Source organism: Hermetia illucens, chromosome 7, assembly GCF_905115235.1.
Source record: "Hermetia illucens chromosome 7, iHerIll2.2.curated.20191125, whole genome shotgun sequence".
In the NCBI taxonomy this organism is placed as follows: Eukaryota; Metazoa; Arthropoda; class Insecta; order Diptera; family Stratiomyidae; genus Hermetia; species Hermetia illucens.
Window position 1 is genome coordinate 2,386,475 of NC_051855.1, and position 20,354 is coordinate 2,406,828.

A 20,354-nucleotide genomic window follows, 5' to 3' on the forward strand; every position below is an offset into this window, starting at 1 on the left:
ATCTTAATGGCGGAGCACTCTAGCCTTGCCCGAACAGCTGTTTAGGCGGCGAGGCGACGTTCAATTGGGGGCGGCTCGGGCGACATGAGGTCGGAAACGCCTGCAGTTCAGCGGTGGCGGGCGTCGATGATGCACAGGAGGAAACGTGTGGTGGTGCTAATGCAGCGACTGATGTTGGAACTTCCCCAGCATATGTGGTGATCGTTGAGATCACATCCTGCTATTACCCCCATGTGCACGGACGACCATGATTTTTTCAGATTTTTAGCCTGTGTAGTTTAGTTTCTGAAATCGGGTCCTTAAAATAATTGACCCATTTTGAACTCCCGCACTCTTCTCCTTTGCAGCGAATGTCAAAACTAATACCGGTTTTGGAAAGTGCTCATCGAGACCTTTCCTTTGATACCCCACATGACTATATTCAGTGAAAAGAATTTACCTCTCTCCCCCCACCCCTTTTACGTGTATAGGGACCCCACTAAACTCAATGTGAAACGATATTACTCACCGCATGCAAGGGGATTCACAGTTCCCACCCTTGCACCAAATTCCGTATCAATAGGGGTAACTGTTATAAGGAAATGGATGTCACAGGCAGACGGACGAGCAGATAGAGAGTAAACCGATTTTAATAAGATTTTGCCTTCAATAAAACCGTAAAAATGTTCAGGACAAGAAATTAAAATCTGCAATTTTGACCTTAGACCTTAGACTTTAACAATTTAAGGCGCCCGTGACGACATGCTACGAACTCACGTACCTCATTGCCCTCAATCTTCAGAAAACCAGAAGTCTCTTTGGACTCACATATCCACGCATATGAGCATACATATTTGCGGCACTGATTGACATCCTATGTGGATTCTAAAGAGCTAAGTCTCGATGTAGTCAATGAATGCATAATGGCACAAGACGCGATGCACTTTTAACCCCGAATGTGTCATGCAACCAACACTACCTGCATGAAACCCGACCGGGTTGCAATTTGGAAGGCGCACTTTCAAGAGTTTATCTTGGATGTGATCTTTTCTAGCAGAGTGAAAACTGTATGTGTATTTTAGTATAGCGAAGAGTGATATGACGTTGAACGGCACACTCAAAAGAATTGTTTGTTCCTTGAGAAGTGGCTGGCTGCCCCTGCCTCTGGCTCGAGCTGGGTGACTGGCTGGTTGGCCGCCTGCTTGCAGCCAGTCAACTTCATCATCATCTCAACACTCAACAATGAATTTCGACTTGGACTTTCATTCAGTCTGTTTTCGAGTGTCTTTTGCTAAGGGTGTTCGCTCGTCTTTAGTCTAGCGACTTGCAAGAAGCAAATAAACACGCGCTCTTTCGTCGATCCGTATTGTGTGCGTGTTGTTATAGGCCTAGTGCTTGTGGTTTTAGCAAATTCCCTGTTTCTTTCACACACGGTGGATATGAATTAATGCTCCCTAATCTGCCGTAACACAAATGTCCCCCATGTGATTCGAATACTATAGTTACAGCAAGCCCACTCGCCTGTAGGATCGTCTAATCCGGGTGGTTCGTGACGACGCGTCGGCTTCCGTTACTATTATTGATAAAGTGTTTAATTTGTGGCTTGAATCGAATTCGTTCTGTAACATGACGGGAACGTGTGCTTGTGATGCGAAATTTCTACGAGAAATAGAAGAGTAGCGCGAAAGGTCACATAAAATTTATTTGTTTATTTTGAAATTGCCGCCAAAATTATGCCCGCCTGAATTTCAAATTCAGAAATAAAAATAGAGGCCACGACGAATTCCCCGGTGCGCTTTGATTGCATGTCTTCAGTGAATGGTTCCACTCGTTCAGCGGCAAAAAAGAAGGACTTTCCAATTTGATCGCAGAACATACCTGCATTTCGTGTTCTTCTGGCGCCTCCATTGACGGAATGGCGATATCATTTCATCAGATCTCGATAGCTGACTGGCGTGACATTCACTTTGGTTAAAAGTCTACACATGTTAATCCCTTCGCTATCAAAAAGAAACGGTGCAAGTGGAAGGAGAACATTTTCCGGTACTCCAAGTCAGATTTCACCCCAATATCTAAAAACCCAATATCGTCACAAAATAGACCACGATCTATTCTAAGCATTCATCAAAATCACAAAATCCAGAGAACGGCCAGATAAACCATGGGAACCTTCCTGAAAAATTTTAAAACCCACAGAAAATTGAATTTGTTCAAATGCCCAAAATTCTACCGAACTAATTGTGATCTTCTAATTATCTCGATATTTCTGCAGATTTTTCTGCTCCTAGTGACCGTTATAAATTGTAGTGAATTTTATTTAATAGGTGGTAGCGGCAAATCGCTTGATTCGTCTATTAGTTATAGTGCCAATAGTAATAATAATATTCGAGTGAATAACATTAACAGTAACAATAGACCTGGCAGTGGTAACTTGCTGCTGCCTGTAGATGCCCAAGGCTCTTCGCCCTTACCTGTTGCCTCAAGCCATAGTACAATCCCAAATCCAAGATCTGTAACTATAGATACAAATAAAAAGAGTAATTTAAATACAGATAATATGCCTAGTAATTACCAGAGCAACCATAGCGATAAAAAAAGACTGATAGTTTTTAACAGTCACGAAGAAATCGAAATTGCCGTGGCCCACGAATCTCAACTTGAAAGTAACAAGGAATACAGCCAGAGGCTTTCAGCAATCACCGAAGTAGACTCAAGTATTTTGGACAGTACTAGGGAAGTAGACAAACAGGATGCTAACAGGAATAGCCATCATATGGACAGGGACAACAACGAGAAGCAGAAAATCGACCCAGATGATGAGGAGGACGAGGATAACGATGAATTGGATGCGGTCAAATTACAACAGATTATCATGCAAGGGCTTGGACTGAAGACATTACCTGATGCAAGTAAGGTATGGTTTTTTCATTTTTGAGTAGTTTTCAAACATGTTTCGAACCCTAAAATTACATTCGAATACCGATCAGAGGACAAGTAGCTAGTGTGAATTATGTAAATTTATTTGACCTAACTACATTCGTTAGCCCACAATGCTTGCTCCTTTGATCAAATCTATCGGATATAATCTCTGTTACTTAAAACTAAAAATAGCCACGGTGTTATCTATTCTGTTTGATTTGCTTAAGCTGCGTTATCTACTCTCCTCGATTTGCATAAACTGGAACGATTTCTAAAAGACAGATCTTCCTAACTTGGTTTAATTTTTCTTCAATTCTGAGTGCATCATCTGAACTGCAAAATATTGTATACGGTAATTAATTGATTGGCTAGTGAAGCTGCTGATACTTTACTTCCGGAAACAACCAAGTATATAAAAGTTTATTTTGATTTGGTTACCATAAAACCCCCAGTCAGCCAGGTATTTATGACTGCATCCATATTTTTTCGTGTATCCGGATGACTCAGGTAGTTAGGGCGCTAGTCTGTCGTAGTGGTTCAAATCTTTGATTTGTTATCGTGGCGGATGTCGGATTGTTGTGGAATCATATTTATTTGAAAAAATATTTGACAGTTGAATGTATATTAAATACAGTTGTAGTAAACTTAATTGTTAATTCACACTATGTATTACATTTAATGGTTAGTTCACACTGTTACATTTCTCCTTCCTTCAGTAATTTTATAATACATCTCTTCGACTAGTCTCTTGGGTCGATTTCTTAGCCGTTGGCTTCGCCGTACTGGATGTTCAATTTGTTGTGCTTCGGTGTGTTGTCCTTGTTCACTCATGTTTCCGTTTTCATGCGACGGTATAGCGGGCTGCATAGACTGCTGATGTTCCTGTTCATCATTTGCTGTCGGGCTTGCAGATTGGTAATGGAAACTGTTTCGCTTAAAATCTGAGACATCCCGGAAGTCGATTGATGGTGGTATTACCCTCCGTTCTCGGATATGATCTGCATGTCGTCTTCTTTCTACACCGTCCTTTGTTCGAACACGGTAGGAATATCGATTTGTTCTTTCGACTATGTTGGCTGGTTCCCACATTTTCTCGATGTCTGTCTTTACGAATACTGGTTGTGCTGGTTGGAACTCTCTGTTAGACTGCTCTGCTTGAAAATTTTGTTTTACATGTTTAAAATGCATCTCTCGCCGTACATTAGGCTTCAGATTGTCAAATAAAGTTCGCAGGCGCCGACCTAGCAAAAATTCAGATGGTGCCTTCCCTGTAAAGGAGTGTGGTGTGTTTCGATATGTAAATAGAAATGTACGCAAGCGCTGACGTTGTGATAAACCATCATATTCACTGGCTTTATGCGCTCCTTGAATGTTCGTACGAATCGTTCGGCTAGTCCGTTGGTTTTCGGATGGTACGATGAAGACGTTACATGTTTTATTCCATGACTTTGACAATAATTTCGAAACTCTTCTGACGTAAATTGACTACCATTATCCGACACGATAATTTCCGGATAACCAAATGTTATAAACTTCTCCTCTAGGAATTCGCACAAAGTTCTTGTGGTGGCAGCATAAAGTACATCTGCTTCTACCTACTTTGATAAAGCATCAACAAGCACAATCCACATTTTTCCTTCGAAGGGACCTGCAAAGTCCACATGCAGTCGTTGCCAATAATGCTCTGGCAGGGACCAAAAGTAGATTGGCAGTTCAGATTGTTTTGGGCGTTGCCGTTGACATGCCATGCATGATTTCACTGTATGTTCCACGTCCTTGTCGATGTTCGGCCACCATACATAGTACCTCGCTGACGCACGCATAGAGCCAATGCCTGGATGCCCTCTATGAAGATGCCTCAATGTTACTTCTTGAAGATTATCGGGCAGGATAATTCGTCCTTGCCACATAAAAATACCGTTTTCGTATGATAGTTCCTCCCGTTTGTCGTAGTATGGTTTCAGCTCGTTGTTGATACACTTCGTGTCTGGCCAGTGACGCTCAATTAACTCAATTACTCGTCGTAATATTAGGTTATGTTTCGTCTGCTTCCTAAGTTCCTGTTCTGTTAGTACAATATCATCAAGCTTCCGTGTTTGAATTACCGCATAAATTTTATGAATCTTCTGCGCTTCCTCCGAAATTGCTTCATGTGCGTTTGGTAAGCGTGATAAGCAATCAGCTAGAATATTGTATTTGCCTTGACGATACTGTATATCGTAATTGTATGCACCTAACATTAGTGCCCATCTCGTCAGACGGTTGTTTACGATTTTTTGCAAATTTCGTTTGTCTCCCAACAGGTGTTGAAGCGGCTTGTGATCCGTAATTAATGTAAACTTTGTCCCACGTAAAATATGGATCAAATTTCTTCACGGCGAAAAATATTGCTAATGCCTCCTTGTCAATGGTAGCGTATTTTTGTTCTGCTTCGTTCAATTTTCGTGACGCGTAGGCGATAGGTAACTCGTTGTTAGCCTCGTCCTGATATAAAACAGCACCAAGGCCTACATCGGATGCGTCTGTTGCCAAATAAAGCGGTTTTGTGTGATCGTAAGGAGTTAGATGACGGGCGCTAGCTATCATATGTTTAACATTATCAAATTGTTTCTGTTCCTTTATTGACCATCGCCATTGCGACTTTGTACCAGTTAATGCGTGTAGTTCGGAACATGCTCCATGTAAGTTGGGTATGAATTTCTCGTAAAAATTGACCAATCCCAGAAAGGATCGTAACTCCTTCTTGTTAGTGGGTATTGCAGCATTTTTTTATTGCTATCAGCTTGTCTTCCACTGGATAGATCCCTTTTCGATTGAATTGATGGCCCAAATAGTCGATACTGTCTTGAAAAAAACTACATTTGTTCTTTTCGATACGAAAACCAGCTTCACGCAGACGTTTAAAAACTTCTCTTAATGATCTTAAATGGCTATCTTCATCTGGACCTGTAATGCCTATGTCGTCGAAATAGATTGCAACGTTGGGTATGCCAGCAAGTAGATTTTCCATATAATTTTGAAATGTTCCGGGTGCACTCGATTTACCAGGAGTCATACGGTTATACTGAAAATACCCTTTGTGTGTGGATATGATTAGGTATTTTCTTGACTCTGGACTAATCTCGAATTGTAGATAGGCATCGCGTAGATCTAATTTCGTGTACTTCTCACCCTTGGCAAGCTGCTGACGGATGTTTTCGAATGTTGGTACTGGATGTCGTATTGTTACTAGTGCTGGAAAATCACCACAAATACGTATATTTCCGTTTCGTTTAACCACGTTGACAGTGGGTGTTGCCCATTCGATCGGTGTTTCGTTGGGGTCAACAGGTGAGATAATTCCAAGCTGCTGTAACCTTTCAAGTTCGAATTCCACGCTTTTTTGAATTCCGAATCGGACTGGCCTGGCTGGAATATGTATTGGTGTTGCTGTTTCCTTTACGTGAATTTTAACTTGGTAGTTATTAATTTTTCCCAGTCCTTCTTCGAATAGCTGCTTGTTCTGTTCCAATATGTCATTTAACTTCTGATGCAGTGGTTTCGTTGTTGGCTGCACGTGATTGTTGACACGATCTACGTTGTACACTAGTTCGGGCAGTGGCAAATTGAAGGCTTCATTCCACTCTAAGCCAAATAACATTGGATTCGCGTTGTCCACCACGACTACTTTCAAAGATCGCGTTCGCTTGTTCAGCGTCACTGTCACTGTAGCTTCCCCTTGGCAAGGTAAATCGAAATTGCCATAAGCCCGTAGTTTTGGCTTCCCTTTAAGCGTTGGTGGTCCGATCTGTTTCCAAAAATCTGTACTTATAATGGAAACTGACGCGCCCGGATCCCAGTCCATCGTACACGTGACACCGTTTATCTTAACGTCAATGTTTCTTTTCTTAGCAATGGCACTCATTACTTTAAAAACTTGCTCACAACTCGAAATAGATGTATCACTATTTTTTACGTTGTAAATACGCTGTTGTTTCTTTTTGTCTCTCGCGATCAATTTAGCTCTGCCTTTTCTTATACAGCACGACCCGTAATGTCCACGTTTGCCACACGCTTCACAATTGTGATTCGCCGCCTTGCAGTTGTCTTTTGAATGTCTTTCACGCGCACCACATCTTAAACATTGTTCTTCCGACAAAATTCGGATCTGCTTACCGATTTTCGCACGACGTTTTACTATCTTTTTCACTTCCGCGCATTCACTTTCTACAATGTCTTTTTCCGCCAACTCTCTTGATAGCGCTATTTTGAAAACTTCCGCGAACGACACTTCGTTTTCTATGCCTTCAATATCATCGAATGTTTTTAGCTCTGGCCACCTTTGTTTCAATTCCACTTCAAGTCGGGGATGGTTGAGACCCGTTGCAAACCGATCACGTAATTGACGTTCTAGCATGTCGCCGTCGTAGCCACAATCGCGACTTATGTCTTTTAGCCTGTTCGCGTAAGATTCGAATGACTCATCTTTTTTCCTCACACAATTCCAAAAATTCGTTAGAGCTTTGAAGCGCGTGGTTTTTCGTTCAAAAAGCTCCACGAATTTTTCCGCGATTTCCGTGTAAGTCAGGTTTTCAAATTTTTTCTTTGCGTCCGCAAATGCAATTTTTAGTTCACGATAGGTTTCCGGCTTTAGACATGATACGAATAATTCTCTTTTCGAACTTATATCATCCGCGATTCCCCACATGTGGCACTGGGCTTCAAAATAATCTACGAAAACACTAGCCGTTGTAACGCCATCATATTTCTCACATTTAAAGTTTTTTAGGATGTTTTGTTTTTTTACCTCTGTAGAGATGTTTTCTCTACCAACCGTCACGGTAGCGAAATTTTCAAGAATTTTTAGGATGGCGGTTTGTTGCTCCGCCTGCACACGTAAAAATTCGGCAAACTGTGTGGCGTCCATATTTAACTCGCGCTCGGAAAAACGAAAAACACGACCGTCCTCGTCGCCAGTATGTTGTGGAATCATATTTATTTGAAAAAATATTTGACAGTTGAATGTATATTAAATACAGTTGTAGTAAACTTAATTGTTAATTCACACTATGTATTACATTTAATGGTTAGTTCACACTGTTACACGGATGCCAGTCGAGTCAGCTGTGAATGAGTACCTGAGTTAAGTCAGGGTAATGATCTCGGGTCACCGCAATGCTGACCACATTGTCTACAGTGTACTGGAGTGTATCGTTACCGTCTTGAATGAAGTGATCTAACAAACTTCAAGGCCCTGGTTCAATATGGATTGCTGCGCCAAGCGATTATTATGCATTTTTTTTAATTTCCATGTCTTATTATTATTAATCAAGTTGTGCACTACGCCCTGATGAACTACGTATATTATACCCCTTCGAAGTGTTTTTTTTTTTTATGGATGGAGGTGGAAATCTTAGAAAGACGCTGCTGCGCCAGGTTGCAGCAGTGTGTGGGATTCGAACCCACTAAAACCACCCCCACTCTTCCGCCCCTCCCCGCCGGACCACCGTCAAGTATTACTTCGCAGGGGAGACTCTGATTCGCTATACCAGCTCGTCCATGTTACGTCTCCGTCGCGCCGCCTTCCGAGCTCGATCCAACTCCAGGAGATTTGTCTGCACCACGGTTACTGCCTCAATTTACCGCCATCCAGTTTTCCTCCGACTTCAGCATCTCTTCCACCAGGTTGGAGGGCTCGATGTCCGCCCCTAAGATGCTGTTCAACCTCCTTTTCTGTTGCAGAAATCTGGGATTGATAAGCTTCAGCAGCTATAATTTTTATATTAATATCCGGATTTCCATGTCCAATCAGAGAAGGCCGTATGGCTCGCGATACCATCTTCTATGCTGCTACAAAATTTAATATTCCTGGGATGAAATTAAGGGACATTTTTTGGTCAATTTCAATAAATTTATTAGAATTATGCGGGATACTATCTTCTATGCTAGGGGAGGTTTCCGGTCAACTTCCGATAAGTTGGTAATAAGTTTATTTGAGCATGTATCGGAATGGAACATATATATTTTGAGGGCTAAATTTTCATATAAGTGCATCGTTCTCAGTTTTCTCAGATTTAGAGTTGGGTAGTTTCTGAAAATGAGTTATGTCTCTTTTAAAATATGCACCCCCTCACTTACCCATTTTTCAATTTATGTCAAAGCTATATGAGTATGAGCTTGTGATAGTACCAATCGAGACCTTTCCTTTGATACCACACACGAGTGAAAAAAATTTATACCCCCGGCCCCTTTGCATGTATTGTGAGCCCTCCCTTAAACTCCATTTAAATTTATGAGAATTACTGAATGCATGGGATTTTAAGGTTCCCATACGTCCCAAAAGTTTGGTTTGAATCGATGCAGCCGATTTGGAGAAAAGCGCATGTGACGTTGAACTGATTTTAATAAGGTTTTGTTTTACACAAAGCCTTAAAAATGGCATTTATTTTACTGCAGCCTCGAATAAAATTAAGCGTTAGTAATGTATCTCGCAATGTGCAACACGATTAAATCTATGTGTAAACAACTGCAAGAAAGGTTAACGATTGTTTTTGAAATGTTAGAACATTTCTATATTAATCTTCAAAATATTTAAAAAATTTTGTTTTTCGGTAAGAAAGAGTTTTATAAATAAAATTGGGAAACAAAATTATCATTTTAAAAATTAAAAAATTAATATCCTATCGTAAAGCCTATTCAGCTTACTTCAGCTTACAAAAACTATTCCGTTCGAAACGTCTCACCATAGGGTCAAGCTCTTACTGTATAAGGCAATAATCTTGCCAGTCCTCATGTATTCCTCAGAGACTTGGGATCTTAGCAAGAAAAATTGCGAATTTTTGGCCCTCTACATGAGGATGGACGATTCCGTAGCCTACATAACGACGAAATGTATTGTTTGCTCAGGACGACAACTGTCTTGTTGACCGAAATCATTTTTTACTAGAGAATACTGATGAATACTGGACCGCTACCAAGAGTTTCCATTTCTGGAGCGCTAGTTAAACTTTTGGTTACGTCCCGAAGGGTGGTGAGTAATTGCGAAAACGTCAAGATAAACGGGGAAGTACCACACTGTTGGTCAAGAAAGTAGATACCACTGATTTAACTAGTATATTCTGCATCCGAATTCTTATTGCAAATGCCCGTAGACCCTCTGAGTCCTTTAGAGGTAGCGCTGCACCCACTATGACGATCAGCTTGAGAGATAGGGTAAAAGGATCCCTACAGCAACCATTCCCAAAGGTGTAGTATCTAGTGAAGTTCCATTCCATGTGAACGAAATGGCCAGTCACCGCGTGTGTGCAGAGGGACATAACCGAGAAACTATGTAATAGCTATTATTTGCATTCTCGATAATGAAATGGTTAGTAGTAGTGTATCCTGTTTAGTCCTCATTGGAGTATAGGGCATCCCCAGAGTCAGACAGTGCTTCAGTTTCACTTTCATCACACTTGAGGCTGTGCAAGTGGTAAGTTCACAGCACTGACAAAAATACAAGGCGACCAGATACACCTATAACGACTGGGGCTCGAACCCAGAGCAGCAAGATTGAGAGGCTAATGCTATACATCTTAACTATCGCCCCGTTAAGGTTTATGAGTAGTTTAGAAGTCAAGTATCTGCGTTATTGGTATTTTCAGTAGTAGTATCAGGTATAGTGTAGAACCGTCAAACAAAGTAGAAATGAATACTTTCTTCCTCAAGAATAAAGTGATGGGGACAGAACGCAGTTTTCAATCCCCTGAGCTGACTTTGGCGAAGCCTTCTCGAAAGCGATGCGTACTGCTTAAAGAAGTGGTTTGAGAGCTGTCTACATGGACTTTGGATGGTGTATTCCATATTCTTTCCGGATATCAAGAAAGAGAATTTCAGTGGGTCACGAATGAATTCCTTTGCCAGATAACAAGAGAGCAATAAGGCGGAGTGACTGAATGAATATTTTTGACGTCTATTCTGTCTCGACGCACTGTGCATTTCGTCGTTATTTTGAACCGTGTTCAATGCTTCTTGCAAAAAACGGTTTAGGGGCTACAGAAGTTACGATGAAAAGTAAAGATTGAGCCCATTAACTTTTAGAAGACGCCTGAACTTCCGTTATATTTTAACGTAGCATCGCGATTACTATGCGGTTATTTGGCATTTGCCTCACTATCTATGGAAGCGTGAATATGTTTGGATTTTATACGTGCTCTCACGTTGAGTTTCAATGTGGCTGGATGAAGCTTATTCACAGAAATTCATATGCACGTTCATCCATGGCTGAAGTTTTTGGCCAATAGAAACAATTAGAACAAATATTAGGGGAATTTCCACTATGAGATAAAGTTTTCTCGTTTTCAATTTGGAGTTTGCTGAAGTTACAATTCCAAATTGACGCGATGAAAACGGGAATGCGAATTGTGTTGCTTACAGTTAAAGTCCAGTGGGATTATGGACCAGTTTTGAGTAATGCAGGATTTGAGGGCTACCTTTGTGTGTTCAGCGATGAGCAAGTTTCGAGGACAGTTGCGATTGTTTGGGGGTGGGTGCTTTATTACTTATCACAGTTTTCCTTCCAACTACTGGTTTTGCAGCTCGAAGTTCAACTTAGAGAGATTGAATTTTTTCAGGATCTAGTGAGGGGAGCGTTACTCAAAATTGTTTGGGTTATATTAAGAATCAGCAGTGTCACACAGATGACGGAGCCGAGTAGAGAAGGAGTGTACCCTTCTCGGGAGCTTTAGAGAGGACATACCATCAATACAGAAACGCTATCGTGCAGGTGTGGTCGATAGACTATGCCCTATTTAGGGGCAATGGAATAAACAAATAAGAAAAAGTACTCCCAACGATAAAAAAACCGCACTGTATTTTGTTTTATTTTTGGCAGCGTGAAAAAACGTTAATAAAATTAAACTGAATCGTCCCAATTTCAAACAAAAGTTCGCACGTTGATTCATTCAAAACAAAACTATAAAGTAGCACCGCATTCAGGACAGTTGGGAGACTCGTCCAACTCGAAGCGATGCAAGTACTTCCTATAGCCACCATGTCCCGTAAGGAACTGTGTCAGATGGTAATTCAATTCTCCGTGCTTTCGGTTGACCCATTTCTCGATACACTGGATCAATGTATGGGTCCACCGGCCCTTGTCGGAGTTATCCCATCGTTGTTGCCACTTGCCACACAACTCTCTCCTGATGGCTTTCCGGAAATCCGCATTCACCTCGGCTGGATTTGCCTTCCGTTTTTCGTAGAGCCAGTGTGCCTCGCCCGCTAGAAGATCTATAGGGATCATTCCTGCCATGACACACACGGCCTCCGTCGACGCCGTCCTAAATGCCCTGCACACCCTTAGCGCAATTGGCCGGTATGCCGAACTTATCTTCTTCCGGTTGACAGCGTGGTTGAACGCTCCCGCCCAGACAGGGGCCGCGTATAGCAGGATCGACCTCACCACTCCTGCGATGAGTAGCCTGCGACTATACTTCGGCCCTCCCACGTTAGGCATCATCCTTGCAAGAGATGAGCTGGCATTTGCTACCTTCTCCCTCGCATAATCCAAGTGTCCCTTGAAACTCAGCTTGGCATCGATCATCACCCCCAGGTATTTGACAACCGATTTTGAGACAACCTCACGATTACCAACCTGGATGGTAACCGTGTTGTTCTTCCTACGGTTGGTAATGAGGACCGCCTCCGTCTTTTCGTCCGCCAGGTCCAGCTTGGCCATTCGTACCCATGACTTGATGGTATGAATGGCTTCATTTGCATAAAACTCCACGTCCTCGGGATACTTTGCAATTGCAACTACCGCCAGGTCGTCCGCAAAACCAATCAGCGTTGTCTCCTCCGGCACGCGAAGGCCAAGCACTCCATCGTACATTATGTTCCACAGCAGCGGTCCCAATACAGAACCTTGAGGCACACCTGCTGTCACAATGTACTCCTTCGGCCCGTCGTCCGTCTCTTACCAGATAAGTCTGTCCGAAAAGTAACTCTCGATGAGCCGAGCCAAGTGGCTAGGAACACCCAGTTTGGCCAAAGTGCCCTTAAACTAGCCCCAGTTTGCTGAGTTAAAAGCATTTTTGACGTCCAGCGTCACCAGAGTACAGCATTTGCCCATGGCCATTGCATTTCGAGCCAATTCCACGACCTTTGCTACTGCATCGATCGTAGAACGGGTTCGCCGAAACCCATATTGCCGCTCTGAAAGACCACCCGCAAGCTCGATGAACGGGAGCAGCCTGTTGTATATCACCCTCTCCAACATCTTCCCCATGGTGTCTAAGAGACAAATAGGGCGATATGGAGAGGGCACGCCGGGTGGTTTTCGGAGCTTCGGTAGCAACACCAGCTTCTGCCTCTTCCACTGGGCGGGAAACACTCCTTCCGCCATGCACGATTCGAATGTGCTTGCGAACCACCTTGGTCTGGCCTTGACCGCCACCTTCAGAGCCCTGTTCGGAATTTCTTCCAATCCCGGAGCCTTGCTGTCCCCAATACGTCTGCAGATTTCCCAAAGTTCCTCTTCGGTAACATCAGGAATCGAGAAGACGTCCTGCTGAGCTGCCAGTTGGGGTTCTCTTTCGTCCTGCTCCTTCTGTGAGAAAAGAGTTGTAATTATTTGCAATAAGAGCCGTGGGCATGTCACTTGAGGTGATTTTCGCTCGCGGATCTCCTTCATTATAACTTGGTAGGCTGTACCCCACGGATTCGTACTAGCCTCCATGCAGAGCTTCTGGTAGCATTCCCGCTTGCTTCTCCGAATGGCCTTCTTAAGGTTGCTTCGCAGATCCCTGTATTCCTGTATCCCTGTATTCCCTGTATTGTGCTAAGGTTACACTAGGAGGAGCGTAGCAGCTGTAAATATGGACACCGTTGACCTTCACCCTTATAAAACCGACCGGCGGGGGGGCCATGACTTCCTGAATGGCCTGTCTTCCGCACGCCCAGATTGCGGCGTTGCCAGACGCATCCACCGCCCAAGTCGCACCGCCGTGGTTTCTGTACGGCTCGCAAATAACCGCGACATCGACATTCGACTCTCGAATGGTTTGCGAGAGCAGGTCCTGAGCTGCCTCACAGTGATTGAGATTGATTTGTATCAATCTCATTTGCCTGTACGGTTCAGCTCCCTCCTATCTACCGGACATCTGCTGCTTCCCGCAACATGCCGGTTGTCCACGCCCTCTTTTCCACTACATAGCATACACCGTGGAGCTCCGGTGCAATCTTTGTTGAGGTGGCCCTCTTCCCCACACTTCCTGCAACTCCTCGACCTATCATGCTGGCTAGTGCATGCCGCCGCAAAATGGCCGAATTCGAGACATCTCAAGCATCTCTTTAGAGATATTTGCTCCCTGAGCCTGCACACGACCCAACCTACTCTTACCTTGCCCGCGGTAATTAACTTAATAGCTGATTCCGCCGGCAAACTAATAATAGCGGTCTGTGTGCCGCCATATGCCTTCTTCATCTTTTTTATGGCACTCTGGTATATATCGCTAAGGTTGAACTGTTGCTTTAGCGCAGCACAGATGTCCTCCCGTGAGGTGACCTCATCTAGGTCCTTGCATTCAACCACTATGTCCTGTTTCCGAGCTCTTACCTCAGCTTCCTCTCCTAGTACACTTTCCACCTTCCCGCGGAAGTCATCGGCCGACTTGTCGGCGGATCTACTTAACTCCTGCATCAGATCCCCTCTCTGTGTTCGCCTGATATGGCTCACACTATCCCCCAAATCCTTCAAATCCGGGTCTGACTTCACTTTTCGGAGGATGTCGGCATAGGACATATTTCCCTTCTTGGAAATAATTATTATTTCCGGGCGGAGCTTCTTTTTGTCCTTTTTCCTTGCTCACCTTAGTCCATTGTTCAGGCCTCCGGGCGTTGGTTTCTTGCACTTTTGTAGGTCTTGTGGCTGCAATCGTGAGATTACCGACTTTCGCGGGTACTCTCGCCGGCTCCGCCTTCTTTGGTGAAGAGGCTTTTTTCTTCTTCGGGACTTGCTGTGGTCCAAGAGACTCGCTGGTACCGTCTCTAGCCCGTTTTCCTGTCTTCCCGCCTGCCTTATCATGGGGAGACGTCACCTGCGTTTCCCTTGTGACCTTGCCAACTGACGCTTGGGAATTCTTTTCTTCGAGTGTCAATTTAGAGAGACAATTTAATGCCTCTTATCAAGGCTCGAATATTTTGGTGGATATTCCGCCTCTCCTTGATAAACTCGCACAGTTCACAGTTCCCCGAGTGTAACGAATGCCATTCCGGTATGTTCCCGTTTGCTTTCGCGCCTTGCGCCACAAGGAATGATGTCGATTAAGGGACTTTTCGTGTTTCTTTCAGAGTCCCGCGACGAATCTCGACTACCAAAAAGAACCATTGTTCTCGGTGATGATCTCCCAAGCTTCGAACTCCTCCTAAAAGGATCTGGTGTGGACCTAATTTCCACTCCACCATTATCTCTTGTAGCATTAGATGCCACAGTAGCCAAGTTTCCCACTACTGAGGCACTGCAGTCGTTGGATATCGACAGCCGGGAGCCCGCTTGCTCACTCCCAAAAACCGCCGGCACTGGGTTTCCGAAGCCCTGCACCGTAAAAAAACTACTTTTCTCCTCTTCCATATTTGGTTTAATTTCTGGGTGTCCTTCCCATAGCCAATTTTGATCCACGGGTGGGCGTTTACTTCCCACCTACCCGGCCTGCGCATAAGCATGCCCATACACGCACATCTCCGGGTGCGTGCATGTGCATGCCCATGACAAATTCGCCGAGCATTCCCTTATCCGCACGAAGGGACGCGCCTGATAGGAGATTTGGCAACTCCGCACAGGCAGGCGAAGTGGACATATATCAACTATAATGTATGTATGTTATTGAATTAATTAAGTAACCGACAGAAATTTTAGTATTCCACCTACTTTTAAGTACTTCAGCAAGTTGTCTCGTATTTTTGTTAGGCTCTTCTTCTTTTTCTTCAGCGTTTGTCCCGTTCACAAGCGGGGTCGGCTCGTCGTGATCGGTTTCGCCATTTGGCTCTATCGAATGCCTGATCTGGGTGCAATCTCGAGGCTTTCAAATCCCCACCCAGCGTATCAAGCCATCGTTGTTTAGACCTGCCTTTTGGTCGTTTACCATCGACTTCGATGTTCAGACCAATCATGGCAACTGAATTCTCGTTAGCACGAATTACGTGACCATACCATCGAAGACGCCTCTCTCGCAACTTTTCTACGATCGGTGCAACCCCATAACGATCGCGGATATCCTCATTTCGGATGTGATCAAAACATGTCACGCCACTAGTCCAAGGCAACATCTTCGTCTCCATTACCGCAAGACGCCGTTCATTTTCTTTTATAGTCGGCCAACACTCAGAAACATAAAGAGCGACAGGACGGACGACATTGAGATAAATTTTCAACTTGAGACGCTCGTTAATACGTCGATCACAAAGAATACCAGTTGTGGCACGCCACTTCGTCCAGGCTGCGTTAATGCGTGAAGCATTTTCATAACGCAGTTCTCCATTGGCTGATATCCGAGATATTTGAATCGCTCAGTTCTGGGCAGATCACTGCCGCCGACAGTGATTGTGCCTGTTTCATGGGGATCGGTCGTCTAAAATTCTGCTTTGTTTAGATTCAATCTGAGACCGTGTTGCATGAGGCGATCATGCCATTTTTGGCGGAGTAGTTTGGTAGAGCAATTGAACCCAGCGCATAAGTTCTTCTGGCACTAAGTGTTGTCGGAAAGCATACCAGATGGGTTTGTGTGCCACACGGTCAAATGCTTTCTTTATATCCAGAAATGCAATGTAAAGAGGGCGATGTTTCTCACGGTGTTTCTCCATGAGTAATTGCGCAGCGTGTATTGCGTCAATAGTTCCACAGTTTTTGACAAAGTTATTTCAACGATTTCGCGAATACGGTTGTCAAGAATGTGTTCGAAAATCTTCATGGTATGAGAAAGTAATCGGATCGGACGGTAATATGAATATTCTGCTGGACTACCTTTCTGTTTCCATATTGGAACTGTGGTACTTTCTTGCCAGTCAGATGGTGTTCTTCCTTAATAAATAACCCGATTAAAGAATTCACTGAGCCACAGTGTTGGATCCCATCTCTTCGCTTTCCAGAGCTCAGATGCGATGTCGTCAGGTCTTGTGGCTTTCCCCGATTTCATTCGTTCCTCGCCGTCAGTTGCGCTGACAGTTAAGTCCTTGAAGGTTTTACGTGAGCACCTGTCTGGAAGACTTAATCCCACGGTCTTCTTAGGACACGGATTGATTTTGTGATCACAAACAGAGCCCCGCTGTGACAAGCAACAACGGTACCAGTCTATACCAAGTGCATGGCTGAGCATTCGTACTGGTGGATGCAAGACCTACTTAAATCTCTACCGAACTAAGGAGTATGGCACCCGTGTTGAAACGCAACACCACGCCGAGGCCCAAAGGTCTCATCTCGCTTGATCATCACCACAACCCCCATGAAGCTCGCACTAGGGGGCCAACCGCAAACAACCGAGCTGTACTCACATACAACGAGAGTTCACCCGAAGTATGAGAGTCGTGAGGCTATCCCGGTTCTCATGGTACCAGTATACCCCCGTTTCGTGACTAATTTGCAACTTCAGACTCGGGTCTGATCGCCCTGATTAGGCCTTTGGAGCATTCGCCTACTGTATCATGGCCGGCAAGCCAAAGTGAGTACAGCGTCTCCCGGTGCCACCACTATGGAGGTTCTCCTCGGCCACTTGGTTTTGGTTAGGCCGACAGGGTTGCCGCCTCGTCTTCCTCACCGCCACCTCTGAGCACCAGTTGCGCTGACAGGTGGAACTGATCCAAATGTCGGCAATGATTGTGGGAGTGGAGGATGAGCAAATTCTTCAGTTGAAATCTGTTCGAAGTATTCTCGCCATCTATCTGTTGCGGCTCGACGGTTGGTAAGCAAAGTACCGTTCTTGTCATTAACGCAACAGAAGTGTTCGATATCCTGTGTAAGTTCGTTACGGCTTTTAGCAAGTCGATACAGATCTCTCTCGACATCCCGAGTGTCCAGTTTATCGTAAAGATTTTTGTAATGGTTCACTCGGGTGACAGTGACTGCTTTCTTTGCTTCTCGGTTGGCATTCTTATAAATTTGTTAGGCTACCGGATATAAATTCCTGCCATTCACGACAATTGGATATTAGCCCAGAATGTGTATAAAGATTTCACCGCCCTCTTGGTAGAACTTGTAGATAACGTTTTCTCAGTTTGCTTCAGTAATAGCTTAGACTGAAGTACCCAGTGGGTATACCTAGTTTTTTGTTCGTGCACGAAAGTGTAAAACTCTCGTTCGACACTACCGGGTTTGCCTCTGTTACTAAGAGAGCAGGGCGTTGCATCACCCTGGCAGCAAGGCCGTCAATCAACCAAACTCTCCTAACAAGTTTGCCAGTCGTGAGCACTGACTGCGCACCGAACGGCACGAGTTGCAGCTTACCCGAATACTAGCAGTTCGCAGATGAGAGCCGGGCTTCTTGGTTCTCAAATATAATCTCCCTGTCAAGATGCAGAGATTTTACTCGCATACCTAGACTCAATAGTCAAAAAAAACTAAACCCACCCGGGATAGGCTACTCTAATAGAGACATGAAGTATCAAGGCTGGTTGATACCACCCAAAAATTTCTTCAAATGAGTTAAATTGCTAAACGTTCTGATAAGGAAGGGGACAAAATCTCAAAAAAGCTAACATACGCAGGATGGACGAGGAAGGCCTAGCCCTTAGCGGATTCTGCCCCCTACGCGACGAATAACCCACTCTTCCTTTCTTTTTCAAGGGTGGTCTGATAACATAGTGGCCCTGTGGCGACCCATCCCCACCTAAATGTTCACCCTCTGCCGCTTTAAACATAATGGGAAAACCCTAATTATCCGGGAGGACTGAGGCTTTCCTGGAAGTGGCTAGAACAACATTTTGTTTTTCTACATATTATGGTAGTTTATATTGTTAATGCAACATAAGTAAACTAGTTACTAGTACAATAAATTATCGAAATAATTCCGATAAATGAAATAAGAAGTCGGAATCCGGTGATTCAGGTATCAAGGTTTTGTGTTCATCTTATGTGAGCAACTCTCTATCAATGTTTTTCCATTCATAGATAGCTAAGAAAGCAAATCATTCCACCATATATTGCCAAACAAAATATAGATATATACATGCAAATTAAAGACATAAATATTATGCACAAAATTGATCTCCACGCATTTCCATTTTACTATATGCAGCTTACATATGTACATACATGTCCATCTTATTGAACATTACCCGCAAATTTTATTAGCATATACGTATACACACACATGCCTGTCTCCAGTAATTGATAGTAATATTCAAATAACTAAAAAAATAGCTCAAAAAGAAAAGCGAACCGGCGTTTCATATAAATTCATTTTATACATATGATGATGACGTCATACACGTCCTAGAATGCAATAAATTTTCATGAAATGCAATAATTTGATTTCCGATAATTTTGTTAATAATAGCTCGGATAGCGTTCAGAATTATGTCCCCTATCTTCTAGGATGAACTTAAAGGGTTTTTTTGGGTAAATTTCTAAAACATAGTAATATATTATTATTAACTTTGTTTGTGTACATATCAGAACGGGATGTATTTTGAGGCCTAGATTTTGCAAAGCTGCAAGGCTGTGAATTTTTCAGCTTTTCGGTTGGAAAGGTACTGAAAACGGGACCTGTTTCACTTTTTGAGGCACATATTTGAGCCATTCACTCCCCTATGTTTCATCTAATATCAGAAATGAGATCAGTTTCGGAAAGGACTAATCGAGCCCTTTGATTTGACCATACTCCGTGACATTTTTTTTTTTTATTTACAGTGCATTCCCTAGGAATTTGAGTCCCAATTAAATAGAGGAGAAGGTCTAAATGTGGTCCCCCCTTTTGTTTTTCGAGCATGAAAAGAAAAATGAAGATCGGCATGTCAAGTTTCATGTGCTATGCATTTCAATATTCTCCTGGTCATTGATTCGTAAGGAAAAAACATGATAAAATTCCATATATAAATCGTATATTTCGACGTATCCAAAATTTTGGTTTTGATGTAAAGTGTGGGTAATATGGCACCCAGGGGGCCATATTGGAAGTATGAAAAATTCTTTAAAAAATATTCTCCAAAACTTAACAATTAAGTAAAAAATAAACAATAAATTACCTTCTTTTCTTAAAATTAAATCCATTAATAAAAAAATAATAATGAACATAATAAAAACGAAATCAAGATAAAATACATATAAAATAAAGTTATCGGCAAAAATCGCAAATATAATAATCTCCTTCGTTTCCCGCACAAACGCAATGAGCCCATAAATTGCATCCCTGGCATTGAATCCACTCCTCCCCTTGTTGGTCATTTGAATACCTTGCATCACAAAATAAGCATTCTGCATCTAAGCTCGTTGGTATTTTATCCTTCGTCGA

At 43.2% G+C, this 20,354-nt stretch overlaps 1 protein-coding gene across 1 annotated transcript in view; it reads left to right on the plus strand.

Moving 5' to 3' along the window:
- The first annotated feature begins 1,158 nt into the window (after positions 1 to 1,158).
- The window catches only part of LOC119660941 (bone morphogenetic protein 4), a 219,167-nt gene continuing 199,971 nt past the window's right edge, over positions 1,159 to 20,354 (plus strand). Inside the window, exon 1 of the mRNA XM_038069942.1 lies at positions 1,159 to 2,893. Coding sequence (XP_037925870.1) covers positions 2,141 to 2,893 — 753 coding nt within the window. The 5' untranslated portion in view covers positions 1,159 to 2,140. The remainder of the gene's footprint in view (positions 2,894 to 20,354) is intronic.